At 46.5% G+C, this 15,278-nt stretch overlaps 1 protein-coding gene and 1 non-coding gene across 2 annotated transcripts in view; both read right to left on the reverse strand.

Annotated features, from left to right (window-relative positions):
* Positions 1–3,318: 3,318 nt before the first annotated feature.
* The window catches only part of E2f7 (E2F transcription factor 7), a 38,800-nt gene continuing 26,840 nt past the window's right edge, over positions 3,319–15,278 (reverse strand). Inside the window, exons 8-13 of the mRNA XM_005068058.4 lie at positions 14,649–14,834; positions 14,092–14,161; positions 12,789–13,263; positions 10,882–11,140; positions 7,752–8,167; positions 3,319–6,003 (exon numbers count right to left, since the gene is read on the reverse strand). Coding sequence (XP_005068115.2) covers positions 5,833–6,003; positions 7,752–8,167; positions 10,882–11,140; positions 12,789–13,263; positions 14,092–14,161; positions 14,649–14,834 — 1,577 coding nt within the window. The 3' untranslated portion in view covers positions 3,319–5,832. The remainder of the gene's footprint in view (positions 6,004–7,751; positions 8,168–10,881; positions 11,141–12,788; positions 13,264–14,091; positions 14,162–14,648; positions 14,835–15,278) is intronic.
* Positions 9,993–10,099, reverse strand: LOC121143430. The gene has a single exon (XR_005880616.1). It is a non-coding gene; the product is annotated as a U6 spliceosomal RNA (small nuclear RNA).

Consider the following 15,278-nt stretch of genomic DNA (forward strand, 5'->3'; position numbering starts at 1 on the left):
GCCGGAAGGAATTGTTGCAGCAAGCCGGAAGGAGTTGTTAGAAATGATGTGGCCCCTCCTACCTCTGGCCTTCACTAGGACTGTCGTAAGTCTGTTTAAGATAAGTTTAGGAATACTTGCACTGAAAGTCTCCCAGTTGCTCCTACAGTGGCAGAGTATGAGAGTGAGGACCACACTGACGAGATCCTCGACTAACGAGTCTTCAAATAAAATGTGGGTTTAAAATACACAATTAATCCCAGTCACAGACTATGTGACACACAGGCACACATACCAGCATCACAGCATAGTGAGACTCCACCTATTTTTGAGGATCACAGTTCAAACTTCAGCTACCACGATGAGCTGTATTAACTCTGATTAAGCCCGATTTTGCTGGTTTCGCCCACAGATCGCTACATAAAAGCAGATGTCCATTGTGATCACCAACCGATCACTCTGCTCCTTTTAATGCTTTTTGTTCAAATCCCTGCAGCTTGAGCTGCTTCTGTTGTGAGAGAAACAGCCCGGGTGTCCCTTCTGTCTCCCAGTCTTGTGAGATGAGTGGATCTGTCAAAATCAGTCACAATCATTTCAGAGACCTGGCAGTGGCAGAGTCTTGGAAATGCAGTCGCCAGGTTTTCAGTGCCTGGGATAGGAACTAGAGGGGGCCTAGGAGTGAATGCCGGCAGTCAGGAGAGGGTGCCTTGCACGGCTGGCAAGCTGGAAGCAGTGTGAGACGCAAGGGCACGCACCAGTGGGTTACAGAGCGCTGCCCAGGACACAACCGAGAGTTACAGGAAGACTTTGATGACCAACTTCATCTTACACGCATTGCTTATACTTCGGAGCCCGTTTTCCTAAATTTAAACGAAAACGCCATGTGATACAGTTTTAGGTTGTCGTTGCTCCTGAAGCCGTGTAATGAAAGGGCCCTCTGAAGCTTTAATTTTTCAATATAACTTTTATGGCAACTCTGTATTGCCCCCGTGTCTTGGAATATGCCTTTGAGGCAGTCATAGTGCATACTGATAAGAGTCACATATGGCCTCTACCCCAAGGGAGTCAAGAATTAAGTTAGCTTTAGAGGGCTTGGGAGCACTGATTTGTCAGTTTTTTTTTTTTTCCAGAGCAGACGTGAGAAAGTTTTCATACGCAAGCCGATGTTTAAGTCAAAGATACTTAAGTCTGTAATCTCGTAGTGAAGGTCGAACTGTGAGGGGAGGGAGATGGCTCAGAGGTAAAATGCTTAGGGGGCAAGCATGGGGGGGGGAGGGCTGGACCCACATAGTATAGGCCTGTATCTCCAGAGCCAGGGCAGGGGTGGCAGACAGAGATGGAGGCCCACTGAGAAACGCTACCTCAAAACAGTGGGAGGCGATGAGGAAGACACCAGATGTGGACCCCCATTTATATAGGCACATGCGAGTACGCCTCCTCCCCAGACACTGTAGTTCTCAGTGCTTCCCACTTTTCTTCCTTTTTGGTGTTTTGAGACAGGGTTTCTCTGTGGCTTTGGAGGCTGTCCTGGAACTCGCTCTTGTAGACCAGGCTGGTCTCGAACTCACAGAGATCTACCTGCCTCTGCCTCCCGAGTGCTGGGGTTAAGGGTGTGCGCCACCACCGCCCGGCTCACTTTTCGTTCTTAATATCCATTAACACCCTAGCCCTTCAGATCTCCTGTTTACAGGGGCCACTGGAATGAAGGGTTGCCAGTGGGCTACACAAAGCAATGGATTTGGATGGGGGAGAATGGAAGGCATTTTAGTTTTTGGTATGATTTCCTAAATCTGGAAGCATTTCAGGTCATAAAAGACACAGAATCAATTCAACCTTAACACCAGAAGAAGTTAACCACCAGAACCACTTTATTAAGTATGAAATATTAACTGCTTCAGTGGTCCTCTACTGACTCGGGCATCCTGAACGACGGAGGATGTTGTAACAGAATATTATAGTGTGGCTGCAGCACCAGTCACAACACATGCTATATGCCAACGGGCTCCGCAGAAATGATGGAGGTTTTGTGAAAGGTGAGTAACACATCTGTTGAGTCTCCTCACCCTCAAGGTTATGAAAAGCTTGACAAGTGGAATTGGCGGCATCAGTTTTGCTTGCCTGCAGGGAATGAGGAGAGGTGTTCCCTGTTGCTTGCCTCCAGCCCTTCCTGAAGCAGGAAGCTGATCCTGGTGCCTGGCTTGCCTGGGGAGATGGGTGACCAGGGTAGGGTTTGGTTGGGTCTTCTTAGTCAGTAGAAAGGACACTGGTTGTAGGCTAAGGGGCTATGAGATGGCCAGCCTGGGGCTGGTTAATGAAGAAACCAGGGGCTATGGGAGGAACAGTGTGCGGAGGAAAAAATGCATTCCCTGTGTCATAGATGTTCAGACACAAGCCCCCTCCATGTAAACCACTTGTCTTAGTTAGGGTGTCTATTGCTGTGAAGAGACACCATGACCGCAGCAACTCGTATAAAGGAAAACATTTAATTGAGATGGCTGGTTTACAGTGTCAGAGGTTCAGTCCATTATTATCATGGTGGGACATGGTGGTATGTAGGTAGACATGGTGCTGGAGAAGTAGCTGAGTGCCATATCTTGCCTTGCAGGCAACAGGAAGTGGACTGAGACACTGGGCGTGGCTTGAGCATATGAGACCTCAAAGTCTGCTTCCACAGTGGCACACTTCCTCCAGCAAGACCATACCTAATAGTGCCGCTCCCTTTGGGAGCCATTTTCTTTCAAAGCACACCAGCTCAAATATCTGCCTGTCCCACCTAACAATGTAGCAGAAGAACTGAAACCTATGCACCATGGACACACCCTCTGAGTCTAGAGAGCTAGGTGGAATCCATACTAATAGCAGACTTTGGTATGTATGGAAGCAAGCATATGTTAGACCAATAAGCCATTAACCTCATGAAGGTGTGACTGATGGTCTCATTTGTGACTGATGAGTTGAATGTTAGTCTAGTCTGGAAGTTCGAAACTTCCAGCTGGATACAGCAGACACATGGCCAACAGCATGGTCCTAATCCTCTCAAGCTCTCAGGACAGCCCGGTGCAGTTACTTCTGAAGTGTGAGAACCACAGGAAGTGTCTATGTGACTGTTGTAGTTGTTAACAATTGCACAATAAATGGTAGCAAAGAAAACCCACCAGGAAATACTCAGGGCCTGTGAGACGGCTTGGCAGTAAAGGTGCTTGCCATTAAGCCTAACCACTTGATTTGATCCCAGGACCCACAATTTAGGGGAGAACTGACTCCACCATGTACCATGGCATACTACCCTCAACACACACACAATAAACAAAGAGGCTTAAAAAAGCAATATAGCTAACATTTCTTACTAAATGCCTTTATTTTCATTGCTACTTTATAAAGCTTAGTAATTTCTAAAAGAGAAGATTGGTTTACATGTAGTAAAGTTGCAAGTAGATGGCTACAGATAATACAGCCATTAGGAAAGAGCAGGGCCAAACCCATGAGAACAAAGCCGTAAGCAGCAATAAAGTTAACGTCTACAAAAAGCTAGCAGTGCAATAGGTAAGCAGAGAGCAGCTTTACATCAAAGTTACTTAAATACAGAAATAGCACCTTACATTGAGCAATGTAAACTTGGTAGGTAGGTTCAAGTATAAAGTTATACCCCCAACTCTTGTACCAGAACGCAAGGGTTTCGCAAACCCTGGACAGCGTGGCTCGAGGCAGCACATCCGCTCAGTGCTGACTCAGGGCTCATGTCCTCCGTAGGACTAACTGTTATTTCTGTGATAGACTCTAGAGTGCCACGGCTTCTCCGTACCAGGTACTCAAGTCTAGCTGTGCACGATTAAGGGGTACTGGGCTTCTGGAAGAGTCAAAAGCTATACCACGTGGGACCCTCATGCAGAAGTAACTGTGTTTTCCACTGATGAAACTGCTTAACACCCTCCTAAGAATCACAGATTTTCGAGGTTAATGTGCTCAATTCACAAACAGAGCAAAGACTCTAATAATAAAGAACAACAAAAAAGTTAGAGTAGATGAACTTTACCCAGGAACAAGAGAGAGGTTTGTGTTTCTCTGGAAATGCGGCGTCTTAAAGATTTTAAATGCAAGTGCCTCCAGCAGACTCACTTGCGGCATGTCCGCTAAACCCTGAAAAAGGACGATTTTCATGTTCCAGAAAGGAACCAGCAGTGTGGTTCAGAGTCAGCATGCCCATGCAATTTTTACCTAACTCATGAAAAAAAAACCAACAAAAAACAAACTTTTAACAAGGGGAACAATGCCATATTGCAACTTAGTGTTGATAAACATTTCGATAAGTAGCAAACGTATTAAATCTGCTCACTCATCTCAAGTTTTCAAAAGCTATTGTTGGGGTATTAAGACTAAAGTGTCCTGTACTTCATATAAAAGACTACTTTGATCAGACTCCCAGAGTCTCTTAAATTAATATTTTTTTATTCTTTTATATGGTATTTCACAGGGCACAGAAATACAGAGAAAAGGTAGCCTTATACTAAGACTCTAGATCTGAGGTGTTTAGAGGGAAAAGACCACAGGAAGAGGAAAAAGAGGAGGAAAGGGAGAGAGAGGTTTACTGTGAAGAGATAAGATTGAGGTATACACACTATCAATGTAGACCCCTCAAGCAACGTTGCTCGCAAAGGGAAATGTGCAACAGTTTCCTGAACTGTAGTTGTTAGGACAACCAACCCCTGTGGCCGCTGTTCCTTTTCTGGACCACGAAACTCACGAACACTCTTAGAAATGGACAGGATGTGTCCATTCTCCCTCTTCTCCCAGAGGAAAAGAAGTAAAAGGAAAAGAATTAGCTATTGCTCTCTCTGTTTCTGTTATCATTATGCTTTATAATTCAACCAAAGCTCTCATCCAGGTTCTAATACTCTCCACTCCTTCCTGTTGCCCTGATTCAACTTGTTACCAATGGCATTTGTGAGAAGGTGTGCACACCAGACACCGTACGGAGAACCTTTAAGTTAAAAAACACAGGGCATGGAGCAAAAGCTGAGCACAGTAGGTTTTTGTTTTGTTTTCAACAAACAGTAAAACCTCATTGTTTGACTGTTACCAGAGAAACAGCAACAAGGCACCCAGACTTCAGTTTTCGCCTCCATGCCCGCAGATGGGTCAAGCACAGTTCATCAATAGCTAAGTGTAGCCTTCACAGTTATTTTGGTCTTGACATTTGTCATGTATATACATTTATCCACATTATTAATAGGCTGTAGAATAAGTGCAGGGCAAATTATACAAAGAAAGTCTTAAAACATTCAAGTCGCGATACCCTGAAAAAATGTGTGTCAGAACAGATGTTGTAAACTTTGTGTGGTTAAGTCCCACTTCAGGAACAAAATAAATAATACCGTAGGGTTTGTAACTGAAGGTGGCTTCCTGGAGCCTGAGGAAGCAGTAGTGTGTTTAGGCTGCAGAGGAAGTTCTCACACAGACGCACTCAGGGCAGGCGGCAGTGCGCATCACCAACGCTCGCCCTGGTTAAGTGCTAGACAGCCCTCCACTTCAGAAAAACCACAAGGCTCCAGCAGCCTGTCAGGACTGACTTCTAGCACTCAGATGATTCTTAAGCAGACCAGACCACACCAGTCAGTCCGTACTGCCGCTGTGACATGCAGAGCCGGAACTCTAGCTGGTATTAGATGCATAATTAGTAATAATTACTTTCAAGAAGATAGCTGACTCATGATACTGGGAAGTTAGCAGGACCAGTGGATGCCAGAGAGCAGGGACACAAGCTGAGACCGGAATGGCCTGTGTTCCACTTAGGACATTGTCTGGGACACAGGGAACTTCAGGTGCTGAGGCCACTCCATCCCCTGAAGCACGAGGTTAGTCAGGCCCGCTGCTAGAGATTTCTAGTCGTCTCTGGGCCGAGCTAGTGTTTCGTGATTGGTTCCTTTCTCTTCTCCTAAAAACGGGGTCTCCAAGGCTGCCGGGGGTCTTGAAAAATGTCTCCCGGTGTCTTCGGTGGATGCTCTTGGGAGTCGCTGGCGCAGGTGACTGGATAGAAAGAGTAAAAGCACAAGTGAAATGATGTTCAGGCTCCAAGACGGGACTCTGTTCCTGCTGGGTGTCACTGGGCTGCCTGTCCCTTCTGCTCTGCTTGTCCACTGCACGCTTCCCACCCATCCAACCCTCAGCACAATGCGTGAGTGTCGCAGACAGAAAAGCACGGCCCAACTAGAAATGTTACAGATGTGGCCAAGGTCTAGAGCCAGGGCCTAGATCACTTAGCTGTGCGATACTGGACCAACTATTTCACCTGTGCCCCTCATTTGCTGCATCCCCATCAGGGATGAATACCAGCTTCACAGAACTAGAAGAATTAAAGTGAGAAACTCTTGGTAGAGACCTTTAGAAGATGCAAAGCAAACCAACTGTGTGTCTGTGGTTCCTTTCTGCTAATATGCTTTCTAATGTCCTAAACCGGAAGGGAGCAGGAGTCTGCTAATTCTGTCTACACTGCCCAGATCAGTACCTGGTTCATAGCTAGCAGTCAAGAGGCATTATGCTGACAGGAGAGATGCACATATTGTGATGGCGTGCACTAGACCTGGGCAAACTCAAGCTGGAGTAAAATTTATGTCACCGGACCTCAGCACTTGATACAGAGCTCTAGGTAACTACGGGGGATGAGAGGGAGACACAACAGTCTCTCAGGGAAGAGCATCCAAAGTGGCTATCCACGACTAAGTGTTCAGGTCTGAAATCACCCAAGCAAGCTGCATTATAGGGAGTGAGTACATTTCACGTATACACATATGAATATAGAACATATATCTAACAACAAAGAAATAGAGGCCTCAGATTTAAGAAAGCAGGTGTGTATAAGAGTGTCTGAACAGAGAAAAGGGGAGGAGGAAAATGACAATTATTTTTTTATTTAAAAAAAAAAAGATCCCAGTCCCAGAGAGAGGTAGGTACAGTATCCTATTATGAGCTGAGGAGCTCCTGGCATCTGTCAGCTGCCATGAGAGGCAGAGTCGATGTAATGTAATGCTCTTTAATGTAGTCACACCAGCTACACTGACCACACCTGGGGCAGCCCCATGCCCAGGAAGGGTGGGTCACCACAAAGTGGACTCAGCGAGTTTAGAAAGACCGAGGGGGAGAGAAAACCGATGGGGAGGGAGAAGGGAGGAGATCTGGGAGGAGCTGGGAGTAGGGGATCAAAATAGACCGCATGAAATCCTCAAAGATTTAACAAGACTTCCAAACCTCTGAATAGCTACCTCAGACGAGTTTTGGTTACCTAGAAAAATGTTCCTTGAGAGTAATTAGTGACTCTAAAAGAGCAGAACAGGTTTTTACTGACTACATGGTCACTGATTGCCTGTGTGTGTTCTTACGAGCGTGTGGGTAACTAAGCTCCCAGGAGGCATGTTTTAAGAAAGGATTGGCAGTGAGAAGTATCTGAGTTAGAAGTGAGCTGTCCTGCAGCTCTATCCTTAAATTTACGATGGTTTCCTCAAACAGCCCAAAGAGAAGACTGTCAGACCAGGGAAACAATCCAAGTATAGAGCTCTCTTATAACTATGCCTAATAAGATCCTTTCTACCCTTGAGAAGATCTGTTTTAAAAGCATGATGTCTCTTACTTTGGAGCCCAGTGCTCTGTGGAATAAGCAGACAACATGGTTCATACTGAAAACCAGGTAGGACCTGATGTAACACCTCTGTATTAGTCAATTGTCCAAGGAGAGAGCTAACTGTGCAGGCATACCCCATCATGGAGTGACCAAGTCTCACCTGTTCTAATTTTACCATCGATACCGGATGTCTCATGTAACTGGGGGACTCGGGGTGAATGGCACCGTGTGAGCTTGGCATCCCTGGACTCAGGTTTAGTGAGGGCTGACACTGAGGATCTGTGGAAGGGATGGTGGACAACTTCGGATTGACCATAGCTGCAGGGCTGAGGAGGAAGTGAGCTGTAGATCCTAGGGCGGACAAGCCGAAATTCATGGGTCCGGTGTTTGGGAGCACGCCAGGAGCTGAAGGAATGGGCCCGGGGATCGCAGGAGAATACAGAACTGGGAAGGGGGTCAAGCTTGGAGATGGCAAGAACATGCACGGAACCCCGAAGGATGGCAGCTGACTCGAGGACGGCCCCACGGCATGCGGGGCTTGACCACCCGATAAGAGCATGTTGAAACCATTTAACCCTGAAACAGAAGGAGAGCAAAGTGAAAACCACAATATGAGACTCCTCCAAGGGGGGCCATAATAGATCACTGATGGTCAACTTTCTCCCTGGTGAGGGTGAACATCCTTGCTGTGCTCTACCAGCTGACATTGCTACATCACACGGGTGGCGAGACAGCCAGTCAACCTTCACCTGCACGGCCTTGTGGTCAATGCCTGTGGAGAAGTCTTTTTAATTTCTTTCTCCGCGGATGCATGTGTGAATGTAGGCAGGTATGGTCATGAGAGGAAAACTTTGGGTGTTGGATTCACCTTCTACTCTTAACCATTGCACAGACCAGGTTAGCTGTCCTGAGATCTTCTGGGGATTCTCCTGCCTCAGTTTCCCCTTTTTTCCACAGGAGTGTGGGGAATATGAAGTATACACCACTGTGCCCAGCTTTACATGGGTTCTGGGGATTTGAACTGAGTGTTCATGCTGGCTCAGCAAGCCCCTTACTCACTGAACTGTCTCTGCATCCTCTTGTTGAGGGGCCTTAGGGGGAACTGCGTTGAATCCTACGTGAAGGGGAGAATGCAATTTTGGTGGGGGAAAACCTGATTTTTATTATTATGAACTTCTAGCTAAAAATTTCTATTTTCCTCAGTGATCACAAGCAGCAAATGCTAACTATGAATACTACTTTGGCAATACAGAAAAGCACAGATATGGAGCTGGAGAGATAGTCACTTGAGGAAGTGCCGTATTCAAGCCAGAAGTCCTAAATCTGAGCTCCATAAACACACAAGAAAACCTCCCCAAGTCAGGCATGCTGCTGCCTACTGCGACCTCAGTGTCAGGGAGGTGGCAGTGGTGAGGGATCGGGATGGGGGATGGGACCACCGGCAGGACATGACTCCTGGGGTCCAGTGGGCAATCAGCATAGCCCATTTGGTGAGCTCTGGTCCAAAATCAATTGGCAAAACAAAACCAAAAAAGTGGGTGGTGCCTGAGCAAAGACACCGAGGTTGTCCTCTGCCCGTAACCCAGCCACGTTCCGGAACTCTGTAGATTGGTCTTACCGTCATGCTTAACACTCACAGCCTTTAGAGTATGGGGAGTTTGAACCTGCTTTTGGATCACTTGCTTCTCTGTGAACCAGGCTGGCCTCGAACTCAGAGAGCTGCCTGCTTCTGCCTCCTGAGTGCTGGGATTAAAGGGGTGCGCCACCACTGCCCAGTTGCACTGGTTTTATTAGTATAAATAACTAAAAATTTACTTTTTACTTCAGTCTCACCGGGATTGTCTCTTTAAAGACCATCTACTAAGGTGTCTGCTTCGTAAACATTTTGAGGAGTCCAAGTGTTCCTCTCAGTTGTCTAATAATGGTTCATAATGAGAAATAGTAAAAATTAAAAAAAGCTAAAGAAGCCAACCAAACAATCCCACATTGCACTATAATTTCAATTCTGCAGTGGTCGAGTCTGTCCTTGCTCATTAAAATGTCCTCAGCACTGAGTTGTCCCAGAGTCAACAATCCAAGCGGAGGACATGACAGGCGGTGAGTGAGAAACACCTGTCTCCTCTGCCTGGCAGACCAGACTTAAGCCAGCAAGGAACTGGTCAGAAGCAGTTTCAGAAATTTGGTGGCTGATCTCCATTATCAACTCGATGGAATTGGGAGTCGTCTAGGAGACATGCCTGGGCGTCTGTGAGGCTTTTGCCATGGAGGTTTACCTGATGAGGGAAGATGCTTCCTAAACTTGTGCGGCTCTGGCCCATTGGCCAGGGCCCTGGCCTGAATGAAAGGTGGACAGCCAGTGAGCAAGAGCATTTGACCCTTTCTGGGTCTTTTTTTTTTTTTTTTAAATGTGGAATGCTTCACAGATTTGCTTGTCATCCTTGCACAGGGACTGTGCTAACTGTCTCTGCATCATTATAATTTTAGTACGCGTGTGGCCGAAGCGACCACCTCTGTGGGTCTCACCCGCAGCAGGCACAATATAACTGGCCACTTGGTGCTTCTTTGGCTGTGCCTTCCCAAACCACGAGCCAAAATAAACCTCCCCTTCTTTAACTTGTCCTCAAGTACTTCCTTCTAACACAGAAAAGTAACTAATACAGTATCTTTGTATCAAGAACAACTTTACGCGATACCTTTGTATCAAGAACAACTTAGCATACATGGGATATACCTTAACAGCTGTATACTCTAATTCAGTATATTCAGAATAGCAACAAGATCTACTGAGGCTTAGTAAGTACTGTCACTGTCACCCTAGGTCCTCTAGACTCCTTACATCCGGTTTGGTTTCCTTAGTACTCCAGAGAAGTAGGTGTTACTGTTATTCTTCTACTAATGAGAGTATCTGAATGCTTGCATTAAGTGGTTTATAATCAAGCCCTCTTGTTGGAGACTACGATGACGTACTTGGTACTTCTCGAACTGAAATCAGAATGCTACGTGTGTACAATCAGCCAACACTGTCATACTGTGATTCTGAACCAGTGTTGCTGGAATCAAAAAATAAACTATCTTTTAGATGGGCAGTTTCTTCATCAAATAAAGTGCCACACATTAAAAATGTATCTTATTTACCCTGGTAGCTGTTGAACAGAGGACAGGAGTCTCAGCCTTTGTTTGTGGCAGCTGGGAGTGAGACAGGTGCAGCACGACAATTAACTGCTCTCTCTGGTCAGGTGACACAGGCAAGGCTGGGGACGCATGGTGTGAGCGCACGAGGAATCCCTTACCTGCTGGAGAATGCACGTACAGATACTGCAGCAGGGAAGGGTCTTTGGCGATTTCGTTTTCGCTTGGAGGCTTCTCAGTGTCTGGATTTCTCGACGGGTTTCCACACTCAGAAGCAAGGAAGCAGCAGTTTGCCACGGCCTTCCCTGAAACTTCTTCGGCAGCCGGGAGCTGACCCTTCACACAGGCGGCTTCCATGGGTGTAGATCTCCCGTCTCCCGTGGTCACAGGAGAGGCGATGGCTGTGGAATTTGAGGGTCTCTAAGAACAAACCACAGAGCAGAGAAACCAGGTCAAAATTCTGCTAGATTTCTACTAACTTTCCACTTTACAAGAGTTCTCTTAAAGTATCTAGCATGTAGAGGAGAGAACAGCCAGGTGTCGCTTGAATTAACAACTCAGTTTTGTTTTTTGTTTTGAGACAGCGATTTTCTGTGTAGCTGTTCTGGAACTAGCTCTGTAGTAGATCAGGATGGCCTCAAATTTACAGAGATCCACCTGCCTCTGTCTCCCAGAGTGCTGGGATTAAAGGTGTGTGCCACCATTGCTCAGCCAGTTTTTATTCTATTTTTGGTGCAGCACAGAAATGGATGTGTATGTGTGGGTTTATGACTCCCAAGTACAAATATGGTAGAGGTTACGGCAGTGCTAACGTGGCCATGGCGTTCGGCCTATGAAGGAAACTCTGCTGTGCTGGTAACCCACAAGGAGTGTTGGACCTGCACTCCTAAGGCAGTGGTTCTCACCCTGTGGGCTGTGACCCCCGTGGGTCAGTTTGTAACAATGGCTATACATCCTGCGTGTCAGATACTTATTACACTACAACCCATAACAGTAGCAAAATTACAGTTATGAAGTAGCAATGAAAATGGTTTATGAGGGAGGGAGGGAGAGAGGGAGGGAGGGAGGAAGGGAGGAAGGGCCGCCACAACACGGTGTCGGGAAGGTTGAGAACCACTGTTTTAGGGGCTTTTAAGACGTGTGTGGGCTGGCCCAGAGCTGCCTTGCTTGTCTAAAACAAGTGCTTGTCAGTCTTCCAGGTTTTTTTTTCTCCTCCAGTTTTCAAATAAAAACTTGATGTCCTTTTTGCTAAGTTACTTCTTTGACAATTTCACACAGGTATATAATGCATTCTGGTTACTCTCTCTTCCACCTGCTGGTATCAACTCTACCCACTCCTTACACTTCTAATCTGCAATGTTGAGCTATACACAAAACCAGAAAAGCCCATTTTGGTAAGGGAAAGAAAGGCAGAGGGGAAGGGGCTTAATTAATGCAGCAGTTCCCACGCATCGTGCCCGGCCGACCCATGGCAAGCTGCCGAGAGGAGCTGGCGCTGCTCTTCCAGCCTTTCTGGTCACACACCTCGTTACCTCTGCTTGGCTACTCCATGGGGGAATGCAGACGCTCATCTCTGTGTCCTTTTCCTTCTGTAGCTAAGGAACCAGGAGCACTGGGCAGTGCAGGGAGCTGACCCAGCCCAGTCCCGGCCTTCCTGACTCAGGTGCCCCACTATTTCTAGGCCCCAAATGATGACTTGTTATGATTCATAAAAAGACAAAAAAAAAAAAAACCCAACAACAAAAAACAAAAACCCATTGGGAAGAAATAATACAAACACACAAACAACGATTGCTATCCTGTATTATCAGGCAAGCTTTTTATCTTCTGTAGACTTTCTTTTTTAGCATTTTATAAGAAGTGTGACTTCTTTTTTGCTAAAATAAAAGTTACATTTCTTACAGTATTATTTTATGGTGAGACTTTTTGGGAAAACCAGTCTTGCACTTTGTTACATATATGAGGAACACATGAAATACACTTCTAGTCCAGAGGCTACTGCCTAGGAGCATCTGTCTCCACTAATCTCAGAGCCAGTGAGATGGCACATTTACCCACATTCCCTTACCTTGGGCATGACTAGGGATAAGGGGCTGTCTTCAAATTCCTGACTTTGTCTTTTCACAGCAGGTTCATCCTCCTCCTGGGGATTCCTCTCCTCACAGAGGCGCTTCTGAGCAGAGGGTGCCAGTGACAGGTCAGTTGGGACTTCTGAGCTACTGTCCTCCTCTGATCTTGACTCTGGGGACAGTCCCTCCTGCAGGCTCCCACACAGCATGATCAGGGAGGAAGGCACATACACCAGGGGCTGGCCAGCAAGCAGGGCCGGCTTCAAGCTGTCTGCATCTGAGGCTGCAGAAGGAAGGCAGCCACCTACTTGTCCATTCAGACCATTCTGCGTGGAGAAGGCCTGCAAATCCGTTTGAGCAACAGAAAATACTGGATGGGCTAAAGGCTTGACACAGTATTCTGAGTCAGCAGGGAGGGCAGGGTCCGAGCTGCTTGGTGGAGGTGCCGTGCTCTTACTGGCGAAGGCTTCCCCCCTGTAATAAAGAGAAACAGTGAGGACCACAAGTCTCCGAGCTCTATCACAGCCTCCGAGCCCCTGCTTTCCTCATGAGAAGTAAGGGAGGACTGCTCAGACAACCTGAGTTGCCAACTTGGGAAGAGCTGTTGGGCTCTTAGACCATTGGCTGACACTGGTTCTTCCACAGCTAATGGTTATTGAGGATGAAGCACCTGGCCCTTAACAGACACTACAGTCATAGCTATGTGCATTTCCATCTACTGATGAGGAGAACCCTAGCCAAGCTCAAAGTTAATCCACCCACTATAGTTCTACAGACGTGAAACTGGGCCTCACTGCAGGTCTGTTTGAGGGCAAAGGCCAGGTTCCTTGTTACTAGGAAGACAGTACGAGTAGAGGGGAGTCTGGGCCAGACTGATGGAAAGGAAAGCTAATCTAGTTTACCCATAATTCAATGTGAAAGAAAGAGGGTAGTGAGGAAGTCACTGGCTTGGAACTTGGTTATTCTCCTCTCAATTTGCTCAGTAATAATGAAGAATGAATGCCAAGGCAGTCCTCATTCAAAACTAAGCCCCTGATGAGATTTTTTAAGTTTTTGGGATATATATGTGTGTGTGTGTGTGTGTGTGTGTGTGTGTGTGTGTGTGTGTGTATGCATGCATGCATGCATGTATGTATGTATGTATGTATGTATGTATGTATATATTAAACTGAGCTCTGAAAGTCAACAGGCCACAGTGCACCTATCAACCATTCATATGTCTGCTAGCCATTGCCATCAACCTCTCCATCTCCAACAGGAACAGCGTCATGACCTGACCCCGGGTTCTTAAAGACTACTCACTGTGAGTTATCTTCTACTTTCTGTCTGTAGATGGCTGCCAGATTTCCAATTTCCAGGGAATAGGCTGACCCTGGAAAGGGAACGTCAAGGTTAACAGATGTGGCAGAGCCTTGCCTACGCAGACACACACGACAGAGACCATTCCTCCAGGCTTAGGGGTTGCGAGGACTGCTTCAAATCTGTTGTGGATTTGTTTCAAAAAGGGCAGTTTCCAGAAACTAGCTATTAATGATGATTTCAGGTCTCGCTGAGAATAAGCAAGAGAGTAAAACAAGCGGGGCTCCCCGAGTTAAAAACTTCTGTGATACAGCCAAGAGGCTGGGCATGGCAAGCCCATTGATCAAGGCCGACCGGATCAATCTCAGGCTGTGCTCACACACTGTGGACTCAGCATCTCTTTTGCAGCCAATAATTGTTTGACTTCAGGCAAGGGAAAAGTTGGCAGTTGAAAAAGCTGGCATGGTCTGGAGAGATCATTTGAAAATGCCTGCGTGTATCACCAGGGCTACTATTTCATGGCAACCGACGGACTCCAAAGGCTAAGCAAGGGCAGGTACCTTGTTTCCCTCCCTGTGGGCTGCTGGGCTCGGAGCTCACTTTCCTCTCTGTCTTCTCAGCCGTCTGAGCCGTGTTAAAGGAACCATACCGAGCCAGCCTCTGTTTGGCACACGCTCGAATCTGGCCATACGTTTCTTTCTTCCATTCCGGTAAGACAGATGCAGAGACATCCAATAGCTCTTCGTCTAGAGAGAGAGAAACAGAACTGCAGTGTTGTTCTCAGCACCAGTCTTCCATCTTTTTAAGAGATGGTTTTGAGGGGACGGGGAGCTGGCTCAGTGGTTGAGATCACGGGCCGTTCTTCCGGAGAACTCAGATTCACTTCTCACCACACACGGCAACTCACAACTGTCTGTAACTCGAGTTCCAGGGGATCTGACATCTCCACACAGACATACACGAGGGAAAACACCAATGCCCATGAAATAAAAAGAAAAAAAAATAAAAGAGGTGACTTTGAACTTATAATTGAAATGGAGTTACCCTAAAATTAAAAAAAAAATCTGAGACAATCCAAAGAATCTTATGAGCTATCTCAAGCCCCAGTATCTTTCCATGTACTGGAAAAAGAAAAATGGCTAACTATAAAGTGAGAATGAACCCATATGTATAAACTATCACAACTGCAA

Source organism: Mesocricetus auratus, unplaced genomic scaffold (genome assembly GCF_017639785.1).
Source record: "Mesocricetus auratus isolate SY011 unplaced genomic scaffold, BCM_Maur_2.0 Super-Scaffold_100011, whole genome shotgun sequence".
Lineage (NCBI taxonomy): Eukaryota > Metazoa > Chordata > Mammalia > Rodentia > Cricetidae > Mesocricetus > Mesocricetus auratus.